This window comes from Primulina huaijiensis, unplaced genomic scaffold, assembly GCF_012295235.1.
Source record: "Primulina huaijiensis isolate GDHJ02 unplaced genomic scaffold, ASM1229523v2 scaffold37281, whole genome shotgun sequence".
NCBI lineage: Eukaryota > Viridiplantae > Streptophyta > Magnoliopsida > Lamiales > Gesneriaceae > Primulina > Primulina huaijiensis.
This window is the reverse complement of record NW_027358705.1, coordinates 441,772-458,893: the sequence shown is the minus strand read 5'-3', so window position 1 is coordinate 458,893 and position 17,122 is coordinate 441,772. Positions and strand designations below refer to the sequence as shown.

Here is a 17,122-nt window from a genome sequence, read left to right as displayed (position 1 = left end):
TATATATAATTAATGCAGCGTCTTCCAATATGATTGAGGGATACTACTTTAATTAATTTGCAATGTCCTATATGAATGGCGGCATTGGAAACAAAGTTTTGCGTCGAAAATCACTTTATTTTGCAATTAATTTTATTTTCTTTAATTATTATGTTTTTTTTTTAAAAAAAAATCCACTTTCTAGATTTTTCCTGGTCAGACCGACCCTCTACTGGGAAAATCTAAAAAAAATAGACAGTCAAAGCTCGGGAAATTAAGGAAAACAAGGACTGCATACTTTGAAAACTATATTTTTTTCTTTTTTGTAAAAAAAAAATAAGAAGAAGAAAACTAAGAATTTCATTTGTATACGTATATATACATATAATATGTTGTTCAGTGCCGGCTCCGGGAAGCACCTGGGCGGTCTAGAGTCTTTTTTGGTTGGGGTGTTTAAATATATTTTTTTAATGTGATTTTTCTTGTCTATTTGTGTTTCGAGTTTGTTGTTTTTTTTAATTCATTTGGTTTTTGGTCTTTGTGATTCTATAGTATTGTAATTCACTTATTTGACTCATGGACTGATTTTTACTCAATTTGATCATAACTATTCATTGTTGTTGGATCAATTAAGTTTTGGTGATTTAACAAACTGAGTTAAACTAGATATGAGCTAAACTGAAAGTTTTGTAAGACAAATCCGTTTGAAGCTTAATTGATATCTAAGTCTACCGAACTGACAGTTGAAGACCAACTGGACTAAAAGATAGTTGAACTGAATAGACATTCTCTGAAGAATTAGTTAGAATATTCAGAGTTAAAAAGCTGAATTATGGATAAAGTCTTTCGTACGAACAATATCTGAATTGTCAAAAATCCGTGAGCACTACCTACGGTGTACAATTTGTCAGAAGGGACAATGACGTGAAAAAGACTTGATTAATGACTACCATATTTGGAACATATATAATATTAGATTTTCCTGACTTTTGGATCCAAGTCTATAAACATAGGAACTTGTAAATCAATTAGGCCATCTGGAATTATCGCATAAAGTCAAAATATTCAAGTTTTCAATAGTTCAACTGATTTCAAGACTTCTTAGCATACTCTTAAGTATTATTTCAGATCATTATGAATCACTTTGTGCTTAATATCTTTCATTTCAAATTACTTTTAAACCGACAGTTAGTGTACTGTAAAGTGTTGTTTAAATAAATAAACTAAATTAGGAGTTTCAGTTAAGTAGTGATAAAGTCTGATTGAATCGGGTCGTTACAAAAGTTGTAATTTCCAAAATCTTCTAGTGAACATCTTGTCACAAGGAAGAAGGGTGACGTAGGAGTTTTTCAAATCTATGAACATTCAGAAACATCTTTCAATTACTTACATTTCAGTCAGCCTACTCTTGATAACCCAACTGATTTTCTTCCTTAGCCATTTTTTAATATTCAATTTGTCAATCAAGCTTCATTCGTCACAAAATTTATCTGATTAGCCAACATACTTTGATTTGGTGAGAATCACAAAATTCAAAATTGTTAACCAAACCAAATTTCAGACAAATTAGTGCGATTGTTTATTTAACTCCCTTCTAACCAATCAACCGATCCTAACAATTGCATACGCTAGTAGTTAAATTATAATTTGTATTTATTTTGTTAAGTTATATTTGTTTTGTTACAAATATCAATTATTTACGCTTTTTCTTATTTTGATGATTCTTATTTTGTATATATTATACATAGATTCATATCTAACTCGTGAGATTAATTAGACCTAATGATTTTAATTCATTGAGTTCTTTTTTAGTTTATATACGTCATTTTTATAATTTAATAAATTTATATAACATATTGGATATTGGTGATAATTACGTGCGTTTGATCATCAATTCGTATATAATATATTTTATATTTAATAATAAAAATTTGTGTAAGACATTTCCCTAAAAATTAGCTGGCCTCCAATATTCTGGAGACTGCTCTGATGTTGATGATATTGAGTTGTTAGGTTTCCTGTAACAGTTTGGATATATCCTTGCACATAAGTTAATAAGAAATCCGACTTGCTATAATTTCATCGTCAATTTCTCTCATGATCCCATCCCAAAAACCCCAAGTAACGTTCGGCCAAGATTTAATTGACATGTTTCGCTTTAGTTTCAGAATTTTTGTTTTGTATTTGCATGTAAAGCAAGACATTATTTTACAGTGTCTCGCTCAGAGCTAGGTATTCATCGGTATGTTGGATTTAGTTTTACGTGATAATCATCCGTTGGAGAAAAAGCACAACACACTCAATTAATTAAACCACGCACAGATCCGCCAAGCTTGATTCACAAAAAATAGCAAAACACAATGTTGATCAGTAAACAATATTCAAGGGCAAAATACGACTGTATAGTTGGTTCCTGCAGAGCAACTACAGAGCTCTGGCTGATCATCTTTAGGGTAAGTATAAGCTCTCGGGCACTTGCTCTGAAAAAACCTCGAATACTTCGTCGGCCCGCACTGCCCCGAGCCACAACAGTATTTTTCCTTCCTAAACACGTTGCATGGATCGCTGCACCCTCCCGGCACCCGCAGCTGCTTGGGGCAAAACTCATTGATATCTACGCTGCATTGAATAGGCCTCCCGCAGTGCCCGGTGTCGGGAGTTGCCTTGACTGGTACATTGAAGCCATTTATAAGAGATACGTCGAGGAAATCCAAGTCGTTGAATATGTTGAGTCTGTATCTCACAGCAGCGTGGGGAGATTCACCGTAGTTTTCGCACTTTAGGAGCTCGTTGCAGTCACCGGTTTGGCATCTGCCTCTACCGGTCTCATTGAAGGAGCATCCGGTTCGAGCCCAAATCCGGCCTAGCGTTTGGTCGGGAACGTTTACTTCCCATGTTTGGTCGTTTTCAAGCCGCTGGCCTCCACCGGGTACTGCGGCAGCCCATACGGTGAAGGGACAGTTGTTCTTTATGCTAAATGTGATTGCATTGGTGTGGTTGAAGAAAAGAACGATGAGAAAAAATCGGAGGGATTTGATCATGTTTGAAAAGAGAGGATAGACAACTGAATGTGTATTCGGAATTTGGTTATTAGATTATACACAAAGTCCCAATTAATTATCGTGTATATATACACACACACACACACACACACACACACACACAGTTCCTAATTATAGTCGTACATGCATGACTCAATTCTGGCTGGCTCGGATTGGTCGTTTTGTCAAAGTGTTGAACATCTTGGGAGACGTATGCATGTAGGTTGACAAAAGAAAGTAGCAAATATTCGTTTCGCTACGGTTATGAACAACGTCGGGAATTTACACCCCGTCGCCATCAGCCACCGTTTTTGAAAACCCGTCTCAAACTAGCTATGGATAACAGCCGAAGACCGTGACTGAAATCAATGATGGTCATCGTCCCAAACTCACATCATCTCTAATATCAACGACGCTCATATTTTGACAATTTCAACTCTTAATTGGGAAATAGGTTCTGAATTTTCTTAAAAAGATGTTTGATTAAATTTTCGTGAAATTTAAAACTTTGAAGTAGGTTATATTATATTATATTATATTGGTTCATTTGGGAGCCAAGAAACTGTAGGAGGTCATTCAATAATACTAGCAATAATTGAAGCACAATTTTATGTATGTATGATAATAACTGATATTGGAAATTAGTATTAGGTACGTAGACATACCAAAATTTTAGAGGACATCATTAATTGCAAATATATTATAAAACAACAATTTGTTATATGTTAAAATGGATAATATATTGCGAAAAATAATAAATTTATTAAGAAATTAAAATGTATGGTATGACTTGAAAAGACCAAGTTCCTGCGCGGCTGGGTTTGTCTTCGGTACCTGAATCTTTTAGGCCTTTTGAATTTCATATTTTGACTTGAGGTTTAGTCCTAAAAATGTGGGTCATTTCCCCGACCGATCCCCAATGTTCCGGCATTCCAGATTAAATCCTAAACGTAAACGTTTCAAAAATTTGACCAAAAGTTTTGAAACGTTTAGGACTAAGGGAGAAGACAAAAAAATATGAGACCAAACCGAAAAAGGATTCAAACATTTGAGATTGAACCGGGTAATTCCCCTTGAAGATCAATAGATAGAGAGTTTTGTTTCAATATGAAAAATAAATTAAATTAAAATTGGAAAATATGATATCATTATTAACCATGGAAGATAAAACTTATTGATGGGTATAGCTCATTTTAATTATTTTAATTTTATCGTGATATCATTGCATGAGATAATCCTAGTCAAAGCTCGGAAATTAAGGAAAGCAAGGACTGCATACTTTGAAAACTATGTTTTTTAAAATAAGAAGAAGAAAACTATGAATTTCATTTGTATACGTGTATATATATAATATGTTGTTCAGTGCCCGCTCCGGGAAGCACCTAGGCGGCCTACAGTCTTTTTTGGTGGGGGTCTTTAAAATTTTTTTAAAATTTTTTTTATTTATTATTATTAGTTTTTTTTTTTTAAAAAAAAAACCCTAGTTTTTTGTTGCAAATTTGAAACATTGTTAGTTTATTTATTTATTTATTATTATTATTTTTTACTTTTTCGCCTCATCTATTTAAGTAAAAAAATAATCTTAATTCCTAAAAAAGTTTACTTTTTTCGTTAAATTACTCCACTCAGGTGAGTTATATTTTTCAAATTGGATCTATTATATATCTTGAGTTTTTTTAATGTGATTTTTCTTGTCTATTTGTGTTCNTTTTTTTTTTTTTTTTTTTTTTTTTATTGATTTCGTTTTTGATCTCTGTGATTCTATAGTTTTGTAATTTAATTATTTGAGTCTTGTAATTTAATTATTTGACTCATGGACTGATTTATACTCAATTAGATCATAACTATTCATTATTGTTGGATCAATTAGGGCTGGGAAAATATACCGAAATACCGTACCGAAAAAATACCGAAAAACCGTACCGAAATTTTCGGTATCGGTATCGGTAAGTAAATATATTTTTTTCGGTATTTCGGAAATACCGAAAATAATTTTTTTTAAATTTAAGTTCGGCATACCGAAAAAATATCGGTAATGTCGGTATACCGAAAATATTTTCGGTATACCGACATTTTTTCGGTATACGGTATACCGACATTTTTTCTGTATACCGACAAAATTTTCAGTGTCGGTACGGTATCCGGTATGAACATTTTCATATCGAAAATTCGGTATATCGAACATTTGGTATCGATATCGGTATGGAATTTTTCCATACCGATATTTATGGTACGGTATACGGTACCGTAGTTCGGTACGGCACCCCTAGGATCAATTAAGTTTTGGTGAGTTAACAAACTGAGCTAAACTGGACATGTGCTGAACTGAAAGTTTTGTAAGACAAATACGTTTAAAATTTAACTAATATCTAAGTTTATCGAATTGACAACTGAAGACCAACTGGACTAAAAGATAGTTGAGCTAAACTGAAGAGACATTATCTGAAGAATTAATTAGAATAATCAGAGTTACAAAGTTGAATTATTGGATAAGTCTTCTGTACCAACAATCTCTGAATTGTAAAAAATCCGTGAGCACTAACTACAATGTACAATTTGTCAAAAGGGAGAGTGACGTGAAATAGACTGGATTAACAACCATCATATTTGGAACGGATATAATGAGTAAACATCCTTACACTCACATGAATACTTATAAATCGTTTTATAAATCACGAGTGTAAGGATGTTTTATCTTGGACATCGATGATTTCAGGTTATAGCAACAATGTGATGGCTGAAAAGCTATCGAAACTTATAAAATGATGGAACTAGAGGGTGTGATGCCTGATGAAATCACTATTGCGAGTGTCAGCCTGTGCTTCTTTGGGCTTTCTTGATTTTGGCATAAAGCTTCATGAGCTTGCTGAACGGGTCGGACTTATAGAGCATGTTATGGTTGCAAACACTCTTATCGGAGAAGTGGCTGCTAGGCACATTTTTGGGATGGGTAAGTGGAACGTCGGATATTATATTCTCTTGTGTAATGTGTATTCTGACAATGGTAAGTGGGATGAAGTTGCAAAATTGAGGAAGACGATGAGAGAAATGGGGCTGATAATTGATCCCGGTTGCAGTTGGATTGAAGTTAAAGGAAAGATCCACGTTTTCCTCAGTGAAGATGGTTCTCACCCTCAAATAACCGAAATAACGGCTCTGTTGAATGGATTTTATCACAAAATGAAAGCTGCTGGTCTTGATGATCCACAAGAAAGTTATGCAAATGAAGTTGAAGCTTCGAAAGCAGAGGTTTTCTGTGGTCATAGTGAGAGGTTAGCTGCTGCATTCGGGCTCATAAATAGTGTCCCTGGGATGCCTATTTGTGTAACGAAGAACTTGTGCATGTGCAAGGGCTGTCACGATACGATCAAATTCATGCCCACGACGTATAGGAGGGAAATTTCGGTAAGGGACACCGAGCGCTTCCATCGGTTTAGAGATGTGAGCTGCTTGTGTGGTGATGAAGGTTATGGGAAATGTTTTGTTAACGAAATTATTTGAACTGGTTTCCAAACGTTGAATCCAATATGCAAGTCTCCCAGCAGCATACTCTAAAAAGTCACTGGAGTTTGCTAGAAGATGTACATATGATCAAGTGCAAAAACAGTCCAAAGAAGCTGGCATTGTCGTTTGTATCATATAAAAAGTTAGCTAGTTTGTCTCAGGCTCTGGAAGAAAGAAATGGATGGTTTATTCAAAGAAAGAAATGAAAAGTCCTGAATATTTATTTACTTCATCAGTTTGAGAACAACTCGTGAAGAAGATGCTGCTTACTGTTTGAATGTGTTTAAATGGATTTTCATGTTTTAAAAAAATAAATCAAGAAATGTATGTCTAGCCTAGCAGTTAAAAATCGTTTTCATAGAAAACAGATTCAAGTATCTGTATAGAAGAAATACTCAAAACCGGTTTATAATAATTGTTCAAATGACATAAAAAATAATATTGTTTTGTTTGTGTGTGTGTGTGTGTGTGTAATTATAAAACGTGTGAAAAATTATGATTCATTATTTATATTTTTATAAACACTATCTTGACAAATATAAATAACTGAGACCATAAACAAAAATGTATACTAGCAACAAAATAAATAGGTATAAGAAGTGAAATTTTGGTAAAATAAGTAGAGGAAAAAAGTATTATTTTAATAGAGAAAAAAATAACTCAATCAGCCCAAAAGTAGAGATGAGGTATTTTTGGACTGCTTTTATTTTTATTTCATCCCAAAAAAAACTACTTAGAGCACAACACTCACCACCTCATCAAAAATCGTAGGGTCCACATGACACATACACATTACATTAACACATCTATTCTCCCACATTCATTTTAACATTCACACTCATTATTTGTAGGTCCCGCTGTCCACTCATTCATCTTATTCTTATTTTACATTAAATAAATTCAATTTCAAATTTTTTAAGAAATTTAAATTATTATTATTTTATATTAATAATAATTTGTTTTTATATATAATTTGTTATAATTAAAATAATTCAAAACACATGGGGCCCGCGTGTCAGCAAATCGGCGACGATTTCTATAAAACCGTCGCTATTAGTATGCAATTTTTTTAAAAAAATAAACTGACACAAGGGCGTTCATATCTCATGTGAGTGGGCGTTAGAGTGGGTGCCCTTGCCGATTTATTATTTCAAAAAAGGAAAGAAAAGAAAGAGTAGACCGTTAAAACTTCGAATTACGAATTTTCTCTTAACAACACATCATATTTAAGCAAATTGGAAAACTCATCAATCTGGTAATAAACGAAATAGCAGATGATCATAAAACTGCACAATCTTTTCATGCATTTGAATGCTGAAAATAAAAGTGCATCCCATAAGTACATTTGTTGCGGACACAGCTTAAAAGTCAGTACAAACGCGACGGGTAATGCTCGTCACCAAGTCAAAACTAACAAACATTTCAGTTGGGGAAAGAAACATTAACGACGATTCTATATAGAAGATTTTTGTTTCTACTTTCTAAGACTAACCTTTGTCTGGTACTCCATGTTCCTCGCATCCGAGCTCGATTGTCGAGAACTCAAGCCACTATAAGCCGGGAAGCTTATATTATTTCCTGGCAACACATGAACTTCATTGTTTTTCTTCAATTGTTCCGAATGGCGAGGAATCTCATTATGAAAAATGGTTGGTACAACAGATCCTGACGGTTTAATGGGATCTTTAGCTTGATTGTAAGGTACCCCGGACTGATTTCCAAAGCGCCCTGAAAATGCAAAAGTTTCCTCAACCGAAATTTCCCCGGTAAGAGTTTTGAATGCGAAATCTAGGCATGGATCGGACCAAGAGCTCCCAAATTCATAGCAGAGTTGCGATTGTTCGGCTATTGCATTGTCCTTTGGTTTATGCTTATCATCTGGGATAGCCTGGTTCTCGAACAGAGGTTTATTGACTTTGTCCAATGCCACAACTTGTTGAAGTGTTTTCTCGCCTACAAATTCATGTGTTGTAGCAATACCACTCCAGGCAAGCTTTTCCAATGTTTGTGAGGCCAAACTTAGATCCTCTCTTTTCTCGGATTTTCTTAAGCTCACTGGGGCTTTAGCAGTTAGTTTCTCCGTCTCACTCACTGGAAGGATTGCACAATAATTGTTCCTTGCCTCATAACTAGATTGTTGAGAACTTATACCGAAGCTGATATTTTTATCACAAGACAGATCAAGAACCCCTTTATACTTCAATGGTTCTGAATGGGCTGGAATTTCACTTTGAAAGACACCAGGTACATAAGAATCCAATGGTTTGGAGAATTCATTCGATTGATTGCATGGTATGCTGGACAGTTCTCTGAAGCAACCTGAAAATGCGAGTGTTTCCTCATAAGGTATTTCCTCTGTAAGAGTCTTGAATGCAAATTCTAGACATGGATCAGGCCAAGAGTTCCCAAATCTAAAACAAAGTTGCGACTCTTGTGATCTTGTGTTGTCGTCTGCTTGCTTCTCAACTCGAATAGCCTCCTTTTCTACTAGAGGGTTTTCAACATTTTTCACTGGCTCAATTTCTTGAGGAGTTTCATTGACTACAATTGGAAGTGTTGCAATCTCTTTCGAAGGTGATACACAGGAAGACAAAGGAATATCAGCTACAGTTTCAAAAGAAGAACTCGGTAATGTTTTAACTTCACTGCTGGGGGATTTCTTAGCAGCAACTCTAAGTGCTTGTTTGCTTGGAACCAAGTCGGACCGAATCTCAGCTTTGCACCCTGCAAGCCTTTTCGACACTCTTGATGGCAATATTATACCCTTTCTTTTCTTGGATTTTCTTGAGCTCACCGGAGCTTCATCTGCTTGTTTTTCGATCCCACTCGAAGGAAGATTTTGGTGGGAATCTAAATCTGTTTTAGCTACTGCTTGATCAGTTGCTTTCACCTCTTTGGTTAGTTCAGCATCTATTTTCTTTTCAGCATCCTTCATTGAACTTTCACGTGATTCATTTTCTTCAGCTGGTACCGTGCCAATTTTCATTTCGGCATCCTCATTTGAATTTTCACATGATTCATTGTCTTGAAGACTACGAGCACTATTATCTTGCGTTGGTTCAGAGATCTTAGCATCTGGTGCTTCCAGGCTTTTTGAACTCGAGCTTTCGCCACCTACAACATGTATATCACTTTTCAGAACAGCTAAAGTATGTAATTACATCATGCCAATTATCAAAACTTGTTTCGGTCTTACAAATAGTAGATCTGAACATAAATGTATGTACCTGAATCTGATTCCCCAGGAGCTAAAAGTTGTTCTGTTTCAATGTCATCGGACAACTTATAATCTTGATGTGATGACTATAAACAGAAAATAAACATTTTCAGAGAAATAAAATGTAAAAACAGAATAACTTAATACCAAGTATGAATCATCATCGTCGTTTGGTGGTATTTAGGAGCAAATCGTGCAAACCAACTCACGTGGATTTCATTCTTAATCAATTGGAGATCATCACTCTCCATTTTCTTTGGCCTGGTCGCGCAGTTACTGATATCTCCATTTGCCAGATAACGAATAACATCTTTTTTTGAAGAAAATATGTAACCACTGTTTGGATCTATGTAGTACTTCAGAAAGTAACCAATAACTCATTAATCATACAACACAAGAAAAACTAGTAACATTACTAAAAGTAAAAGTGCAGTAGAAATCAAAATATTAAATACCCGATCATTTCTAATCTTATTTCCATATTTACTTGTCTTGATTTCTACTATCCATCCTGGAGGTATTCCGTCAGCTGATTCACTCTCACAGGCAACCTAGACATCCTTAAAATGTAAGGTGGTAGAAACATTTTGACGGAAACTATGATTAGTAAATTGAGCTCAACACAGAACAAACCATCTTGAAAGAATGCTTCCCCTTGTTCTTCCTTTCAGAGTTGTACCCTGAACTAGCTATAGGCATCCTTTGTGGAGAAATTACAGACTTTGAAGAAAGCTCATCCTCAACTTCAAGCTGACTTTGTGGAGAAATTTCGGACTTCAAAGAGGACTCATCCTCGACTTCAAGCTGAAACGAAAAGCACATAAGATTTAATGCATCATATGAAGTTCAAGAACATGTAACATATAAGTCTCAAAATCCAAAATTCCGTTTTTGGCCAGGAGGACAAAGAAAATATATTTTTCAGCACAAAAATTAGAAAAAAACAGCACACCTTAATTTTTTTGGCGGGAGTGTCACTCTGATTTTCAGTTCCGAGGAATCGAATAACAGCTGGCCTAGAATAAAATTTGTTTCTGGTTGATGTATCGGTATACACCTGCATTACAAAATACAGTGAGAAATCCAAAGTTATTGTATCCCAAGAATATGCTGAAAGACGTGATTGTTGTAGCCTAAAGCAGTGAAGAATATAGAGATGCAGGATAACCCCAAGTACAATACCAGCCTCACTATATTGAAGGCGGTATCAAGTTACAATATACCAATTTCCATAATGCATTCTAAGTTACACTTCTACATGCGGGAGTGTAACTGAAACAGCAAAGAAAAAACAATAGAAGTAAATATCCTCTATTCCATGATTTAATTACATCAATTCTAGTAGTTTTATAGATATCAAAGATTTTTGGGGCCAGAATCCTGGAGAATTTCTCATAAAGGCAAGCAAGCCCAGCACATAACAAAGCATCAAAGGTGTGTCCAATTTTGTGTGTGCATTTGAAATCTTCCTCATTTTACATTCTTCTCGTTCTATAAAAATTTAAGGAAAGAACAAAGTAATAGTGGCATCGCAACATTTGAACAACAACAACAATGCAATACGTGGAGCCTAAAAACTTAGTTGAATGAGGCTCTGAGTGACTGCGCTTTAGTTAATGTAAAGCATACTTCTAATTCGTAATGTAAAAAGATTGGCACTGATTGCAAACACATACTTAGATCCCAAACGATAAATGACTACTTCAATTGAAGTTAAACCACCAGCGACCTAAACAAAATTTAAAAAGAAACGACAAGAATTTTAGAACTTAGATTGGCAACATGTGCAAACACTTGTAACTCGAGGATTTTAACACGACCACCCTATATCTGATTCCAATGTGAATCCACCGAATGATTAAAAAAACCATATATCCACATGCTTCTTAATATATCACACTTAGCCAAATGCAGCAACTTTGTACAAGCTTTTACCATTCTAGTTCGAATCAGAAAGATCAACAACTCAAGTAGTTTGAAAGCTATCAAGAATCAGTCAGACCTCGACTTTGTGTTAGTTGAAAGAAAAGAATAAGTTTATAATTGGAGATACATTGCATACTTTCCAAGTCAACCATGAGGCATAAATAACCGTTACTTTTCTTTTTAACGATGTCTAATCTTTATCAGATCCTCAGCACAATCAAAATTAGAAATGTAAATAATAGTAAATAGTGCCATAACACGTGACAATATTTTGTTTAGTTCAAGGCTTCTCTAACGGTAACAAATACACAAGCTCCGAAATTAATGAAATTCATCATATATAAGAGCAATTAAATTTAAGAACCACCATTCACATAAATTACAAATAAGGTATATTATAGTGTCAGCCAAAAGCGCACACTCCACCAAGCCAATTACCACGATTCACTACCTTGTTATGACACAAAGCTGCTAAACGACAAAGATTTAAGTTAACCAAAATTAAACCAACAATCACCACCCCGTCCCGCCCAAACACCGGAAATTCAAAATGACGAGACAATAAGTGTCGAAACATAGATTAACGACACGACGTGAGCAAACAAGATAACTCAAACCTTTTTACCACCTCTCCCCCCTCCGTCCCGCCCAAACACCGGAAATTCAAAATGAGAAGACAATAAGTGTCGATACATAGATCAACGACACATGCAAAAGATAGCTCAAACTTTTTTATCACTCTACCTGCTCCGTCCAGCCAAACAACGGAAGTTCAAAATGACAAGACAATAAGTGTCGAAACATAGATCAACGACACGTGCAAACAAGATTAACTCAAACATTTTTATCACCTCTAACCGCTCCGTCCCGCCCAAACACCGGAAATTCAAAATGACAAAACAATAAGTGTCAAAACATAGATCAATGACACGTTCGAACAAGATAACTCAAACCTTTTTATCACCTCTATCCGCTAACGGCTAACCGATTCTTGATCCAATCCACTTAAAGATTTGATTAAATCCAATATCCATTCTTCTGTTTACATATCTGTATGTATCTAAATGCAGCAACTATATATGAGGGTTTTTATCTTTCTATATTAATCAGTAACTCTACCAATTCAAGTAATGGAAGAGCACTTCGATAACAACCAAATTCCACCAAATCAGCATTTCCACTGTTTCCAATTTTCAATGCACCGGCTATAACTACAAGTAATTCAGGGAGTAAAGATCAAACCTTTGAATTCCCAATCTGCCACCGAACGATCACACAAACTCAGACCCACGATAAAGGGTGATTAATTGGACTTAAATGTNAAAAAAAAAAAAAAAAAAAAAAAAAAAAAAAAAAAGAAGAAGAAACACACACAATACACACAAAACAACATTTTTTACCTTGATTTTCCTCCCATCCTTGACTTTAATTTTCTCAGTAAAGCCAGGAGGAAGCCATTCCGGCGACTTCCCGGCAACCATTTTGACAGAATTAGAAGATTTATGACCAGCTACGGTGTGAACGCTGCACCATAAATACTTGCGGATTTGGGTCAAGGATTTGCTGCATAGGAAATGAAGATATGGTGAATTAATATAGAAAAAGCGGTAGGTCTGGTGAATTGGACAAGAGCGTTCTTGGATACACGTGTTGACAAATATGCTTGCAATGCCTCAAAACTGAAAATACTGCGAGCGTGAGAGATTTTCTTTAAAGTGGGAAACTGTATTGCTGGTGGCTAATCTCATGTCGTTCGCATAGAATTTCCGTAGTTTTCAGTTTAGTCAAGTCAATATCAAATTTTAACAGGATATGAGAGTTTAAACTGAAAATTGGACTTCAGTCACCGGTCGTCGATTTTTTTTGTATTCAGTCTCTAGGTATTTTTTTAGTACCATATTTCCACATGAAGTGTACCACATTTTGTATGACATAGTACCACAATTTTGTAGGTTGAGAGTGAACCCAAAGAAATATTTTGATTGGGGATTTTTCACCAACTTCCCCTTAAAACAACGATATGTATTATATTATTCATAATTTGGTCATACATTAATATCTCACACTCCTATGGTTATTTTTGGCATGAGCCACATCAATTGGATATAGTTCTTGATAGTTTTATTTATGAATACGGACAATATTATTTTTTGAACTAGTTTTTGAGATTGAGTTAAAGTGTAAGTTTCAATCTAACACACATCTAACTCTCTTTTATTAATTAAAAATCAAAACTTTACCATATTTTATCAAACTTTTTATTACAAGTTATAATCTTTCGATTTAATGTTATTTGGAATAATATCGGCATCATTTCAAATGATGAAAGCATTGTAATAAGAATGGTCTTTTTTTTGTGATCTTAAAGATTATTGATATATTATATATTTTATAATAATACTTCCAAAATAAAGAGACTCTTCAACACCGTAGTGCCAAAGTTCGGACACCCTTCGAATTAATGATTATCATTATTATTGATTGCTTTCGAAACATTAATAATTATAAATGGACTAAATTGTAACCAGAGTACAGTTGAAGGACTAAATAGAAAATGCCCTTGTGGTTAGGACAAACTTTCTCTATGTATAAGCCGAGACTCCTATCGCAGTCGTTGCCTTCTTTCCGGACTGGTTCTGAAAATCTTCTATCTTTTGTGAATTTTCTGATCTCGGAACCAAATTCAGGCTTTGTAGAGAGAGGGTGGAGCAGTAAAGTTCCATCCCAATTCTTTCTTGTCGTGCCACGTTACGCTCTTTTCTTCATTTTGGATTTTGACCTTTTTTCGTTTGATTGAAATTTGTTGAGAAATATGTTGGATTTGTGGTGAGATTGTTGGATTTGAGAAACTGGTGATGGGTTTGTTTCAATATTTCTTGAAATGCTAAAAGATGGTGGTGGAATCTTGAAACTCGTAATGGGCTTGTTTCCATATTTCTTGAAATGAGATGCTAAAAGATGGTGGTGTAATCGAAGATTGTCAGCTGCAATCTGGGATGACTACATAGTGTTTGATGCTTAGGCTGTGTGAGATTGTTTGCGGAGTAATAGCAAGTTTCGGTTTCTTCTCCTTTAAATCCTTCACTTTGAATTCATTTTTAGGACTATTGCGTTAGTCACCTCTTGTTTATGGTGATTTTATGCTTCATTTGGGAGTTGTGTCCTTTTTTGTACCCTTTAGTTAGAGGAAATGAACTCTTACGTTTATTTCCATCTACCCTTTTCTGGAACTGAATGAGTTTGGTCGAATGAATAAATGGATAGGCCTATGGCTTCAATTAATTATAAGAAAGAACAAGGCACCATAAATTCTTGCATTCGAGTCAAGTCAGTAGTCCAAGCCCTACACCATATCTCGCCGTGTGCTAGCATTCAATAATATCGTGGGTGAGGTTTTGGGTTTTGTGGTTAAATACGGTTCCCTTTGTTATTTACCATTTTTTTTCAAATTCGGCTGTCGATTTCATGTGACATATTTTGTTCCTTTCTCACCGCAGCTCTTCTGGATGCTGATTATTAACTGTTGGCTATAGATGGCTACATCACTTGAAGAAAGTTTGAATAGATTTAAGAAACAACAAGAGAAATGCCAGTCATCCCTTGTCAACATTGCAGCTAAAGCAGGATCATCTAAAACAACTTCCTCGAAAGTCATACCCTCAGGTTCATCATCTTCAGCGAACACCAAATCTCCTGCACTTCCAGTTAAATTCTCAAATGACACAGAACGCCTTCAACATATAAACAGCATAAGGAAAGCTCCTGTGGGGGCTCAAATAAAACGAGTTATTGATTTGCTCTTTGAGGTACTGCACCTCTTGTCTCCAGGGTTTTATTTTTTTCCAGAAAGAAGTTCATGCTATTTCTATGTGTTAATGTATTTGTTCTTTTCATTAAAATTGTTGTGTAGGCTTGCTTTTTTGTTCTAGTTCCTCATTAATGACTTGATGTTATTGCAGTCATATTCTGTTTTTGGTATAACTAATAGAAAGGTTTGACCTATTGTGGATTAACTATCTATCTAGCATACTTATATTGATTGATAGAATGAGAGCTGATTTTTATTATTCTCGACAACCAAAGATAAGTCTTATTAACTAAATTTAGTGATTATATGTTTTTCCAGTTGTAACTTTTATGAATGCTAGCCTTATCTATGTTGCCTGTTTTGTAAGGTACTTAAGGTAGCTTTACACTAATCTGCACTGTTCTTAACAAATTTTATCCTTTTTTTCCTTATGATTGAGAATTCTCCTTAATGCATTTACTACTTAATTATTAGCTGAGCCTTGCCTGATTTATTAATTTATTAATTTATTTGTCTCAAGACTAGGCGAGCCTTCACACCTGAACAAATAAATGAAGCGTGCTATGTTGATTTGAATGCAAGCAAGCCTGTCTTTGACAGTTTGAGGAACAATCCGAAAGTGAGCTATGATGGGAAGCAATTCTCCTACAAGGTAGCTTCACTCTTTGCACAGCTCACTAGTCAAATTCGTTGGAGATTAGTTCGTTATTCTGGTCAATCAGATTTGTCGACTAATTACTTTTAGAAATATTTGTTTGCAGTCCAAGCATGCTTTGAAAGATAAGACCCAACTTCTTGTCTTAGTTCGGAAATTTCCGGAGGGTATTGCAGTTATCGATCTCAAGGATTCATACCCAACAGTCATGGAGGACTTACAGGTGACTTACCATCTTCAATATCTGTCAAATTTCAATGTTTTTTTAGGCATATTCGCTCATCACTATATCCTATGACTATGAGAATGATCCACTGATTACTATTCTTATTTAGGCCTTGAAAGCTTCAGGCCAGATATGGCTGCTATCAAACTTCGACTCACAAGAGGACATAGCCTATCCGAATGATCCAAGAGCAATCATTAAAGTAGATGACGAGTTGAAACAATTGTTTCGCGGAATTGAACTTCCACGTGATATGATCGATATTGAAAAGGATCTTCAGAAGAATGGAATGAAACCTGCTACAAACACTGCTAAGCGTCGAGCCATTGCACAGGTCCATGGTATTGCTCCCAAACCTAAAACAAAGAAGAAAAAGCATGAAATCAGCAAGAGGACAAAACTCACCAATTCCCATCTTCCTGAACTCTTCAAAAAACTCAATGTCCCCGGTTCCTGATACCAGATTCAACTTTAGGATTTATACTATGTGGTTTTTTTTAATTGTTTTCTCATGGATGATCTATCAAAATACTTGACTTTTCTAATCCATTTTTGTGTTTAGCTGTAACTATTATATATGGAGAATTGCAGATAGCTGAACTTTGTTGTATTTCAAGAAACTGTTGAGATTTACAATGGCTAAGCCTTGTTTCGGACAAGGTATTGATGGATTAGATGTATTTTATCACTCTTACTATTGTTGGGTGAGTTGAAATTCGTGGCTAGAATGGTGTGAGTATGATGGAAATGTGTCCTCGAATTGCTG

General features: G+C 35.1%; 3 protein-coding genes across 11 annotated transcripts; 1 reads left to right on the top strand and 2 right to left on the bottom strand.

Moving 5' to 3' along the window:
* Positions 1-2,359: 2,359 nt before the first annotated feature.
* On the bottom strand, positions 2,360-3,095 carry LOC140968552 (thaumatin-like protein). Its single transcript, XM_073429561.1, has one exon. It carries the CDS (start codon positions 3,018-3,020, stop codon positions 2,361-2,363), a length of 660 nt encoding a protein of 219 aa, XP_073285662.1. The 5' UTR covers positions 3,021-3,095; the 3' UTR covers position 2,360.
* A 4,706-nt stretch (positions 3,096-7,801) lies between these two features.
* Positions 7,802-13,449, bottom strand: LOC140968525 (uncharacterized). Its single transcript, XM_073429520.1, has 7 exons — positions 13,068-13,449; positions 10,694-10,798; positions 10,375-10,545; positions 10,197-10,292; positions 9,951-10,097; positions 9,752-9,827; positions 7,802-9,638 (listed from the first exon to the last, which is right to left on the bottom strand). Exons 1-7 carry the CDS (start codon positions 13,146-13,148, stop codon positions 7,999-8,001), a joined length of 2,316 nt encoding a protein of 771 aa, XP_073285621.1. The 5' UTR covers positions 13,149-13,449; the 3' UTR covers positions 7,802-7,998.
* Positions 13,450-14,223: 774 nt separating this feature from the next.
* LOC140968582 (uncharacterized) lies at positions 14,224-17,044 on the top strand. Of its 9 annotated transcripts, none has more exons than XM_073429593.1 (5): positions 14,224-14,407; positions 15,201-15,473; positions 15,996-16,127; positions 16,237-16,353; positions 16,466-17,044. In XM_073429593.1, the coding sequence occupies exons 1-5, from the start codon at positions 14,252-14,254 to the stop codon at positions 16,811-16,813; spliced, it is 1,026 nt and encodes a 341-aa protein (XP_073285694.1). In that variant the 5' UTR covers positions 14,224-14,251; the 3' UTR covers positions 16,814-17,044. The 9 variants fall into 9 exon arrangements, with proteins under 9 accessions (XP_073285694.1, XP_073285699.1, XP_073285700.1 ...); XM_073429598.1 differs by having other exon boundaries at positions 14,267-14,414; XM_073429599.1 differs by having other exon boundaries at positions 14,276-14,378.
* The last annotated feature ends 78 nt before the right edge of the window (positions 17,045-17,122 follow it).

What these genes read in the sequence shown, in the direction of transcription:
- LOC140968582 (XM_073429593.1), top strand. Translation starts at nt 14,252, where the DNA reads ATGTATAAGCCGAGACTCCTATCGCAGTCGTTGCCTTCTTTCCGGACT. An exon ending in TTATTGATTTGCTCTTTGAG is followed by an intron (nt 15,474 to 15,995) that starts GTACTGCACCTC and finishes ATTTGTCTCAAG; the next exon opens with ACTAGGCGAGCCTTCACACC. An exon ending in CAGTCATGGAGGACTTACAG is followed by an intron (nt 16,354 to 16,465) that starts GTGACTTACCAT and finishes ATTCTTATTTAG; the next exon opens with GCCTTGAAAGCTTCAGGCCA.
- LOC140968525 (XM_073429520.1), bottom strand. Translation starts at nt 13,148, where the DNA reads ATGGTTGCCGGGAAGTCGCCGGAATGGCTTCCTCCTGGCTTTACTGAG. An exon ending in CTCCCGCCAAAAAAATTAAG is followed by an intron (nt 10,546 to 10,693) that starts GTGTGCTGTTTT and finishes TTTTCGTTTCAG; the next exon opens with CTTGAAGTCGAGGATGAGTC. An exon ending in ATAAGATTAGAAATGATCGG is followed by an intron (nt 10,098 to 10,196) that starts GTATTTAATATT and finishes TACTTTCTGAAG; the next exon opens with TACTACATAGATCCAAACAG.
- LOC140968552 (XM_073429561.1), bottom strand. Translation starts at nt 3,020, where the DNA reads ATGATCAAATCCCTCCGATTTTTTCTCATCGTTCTTTTCTTCAACCAC.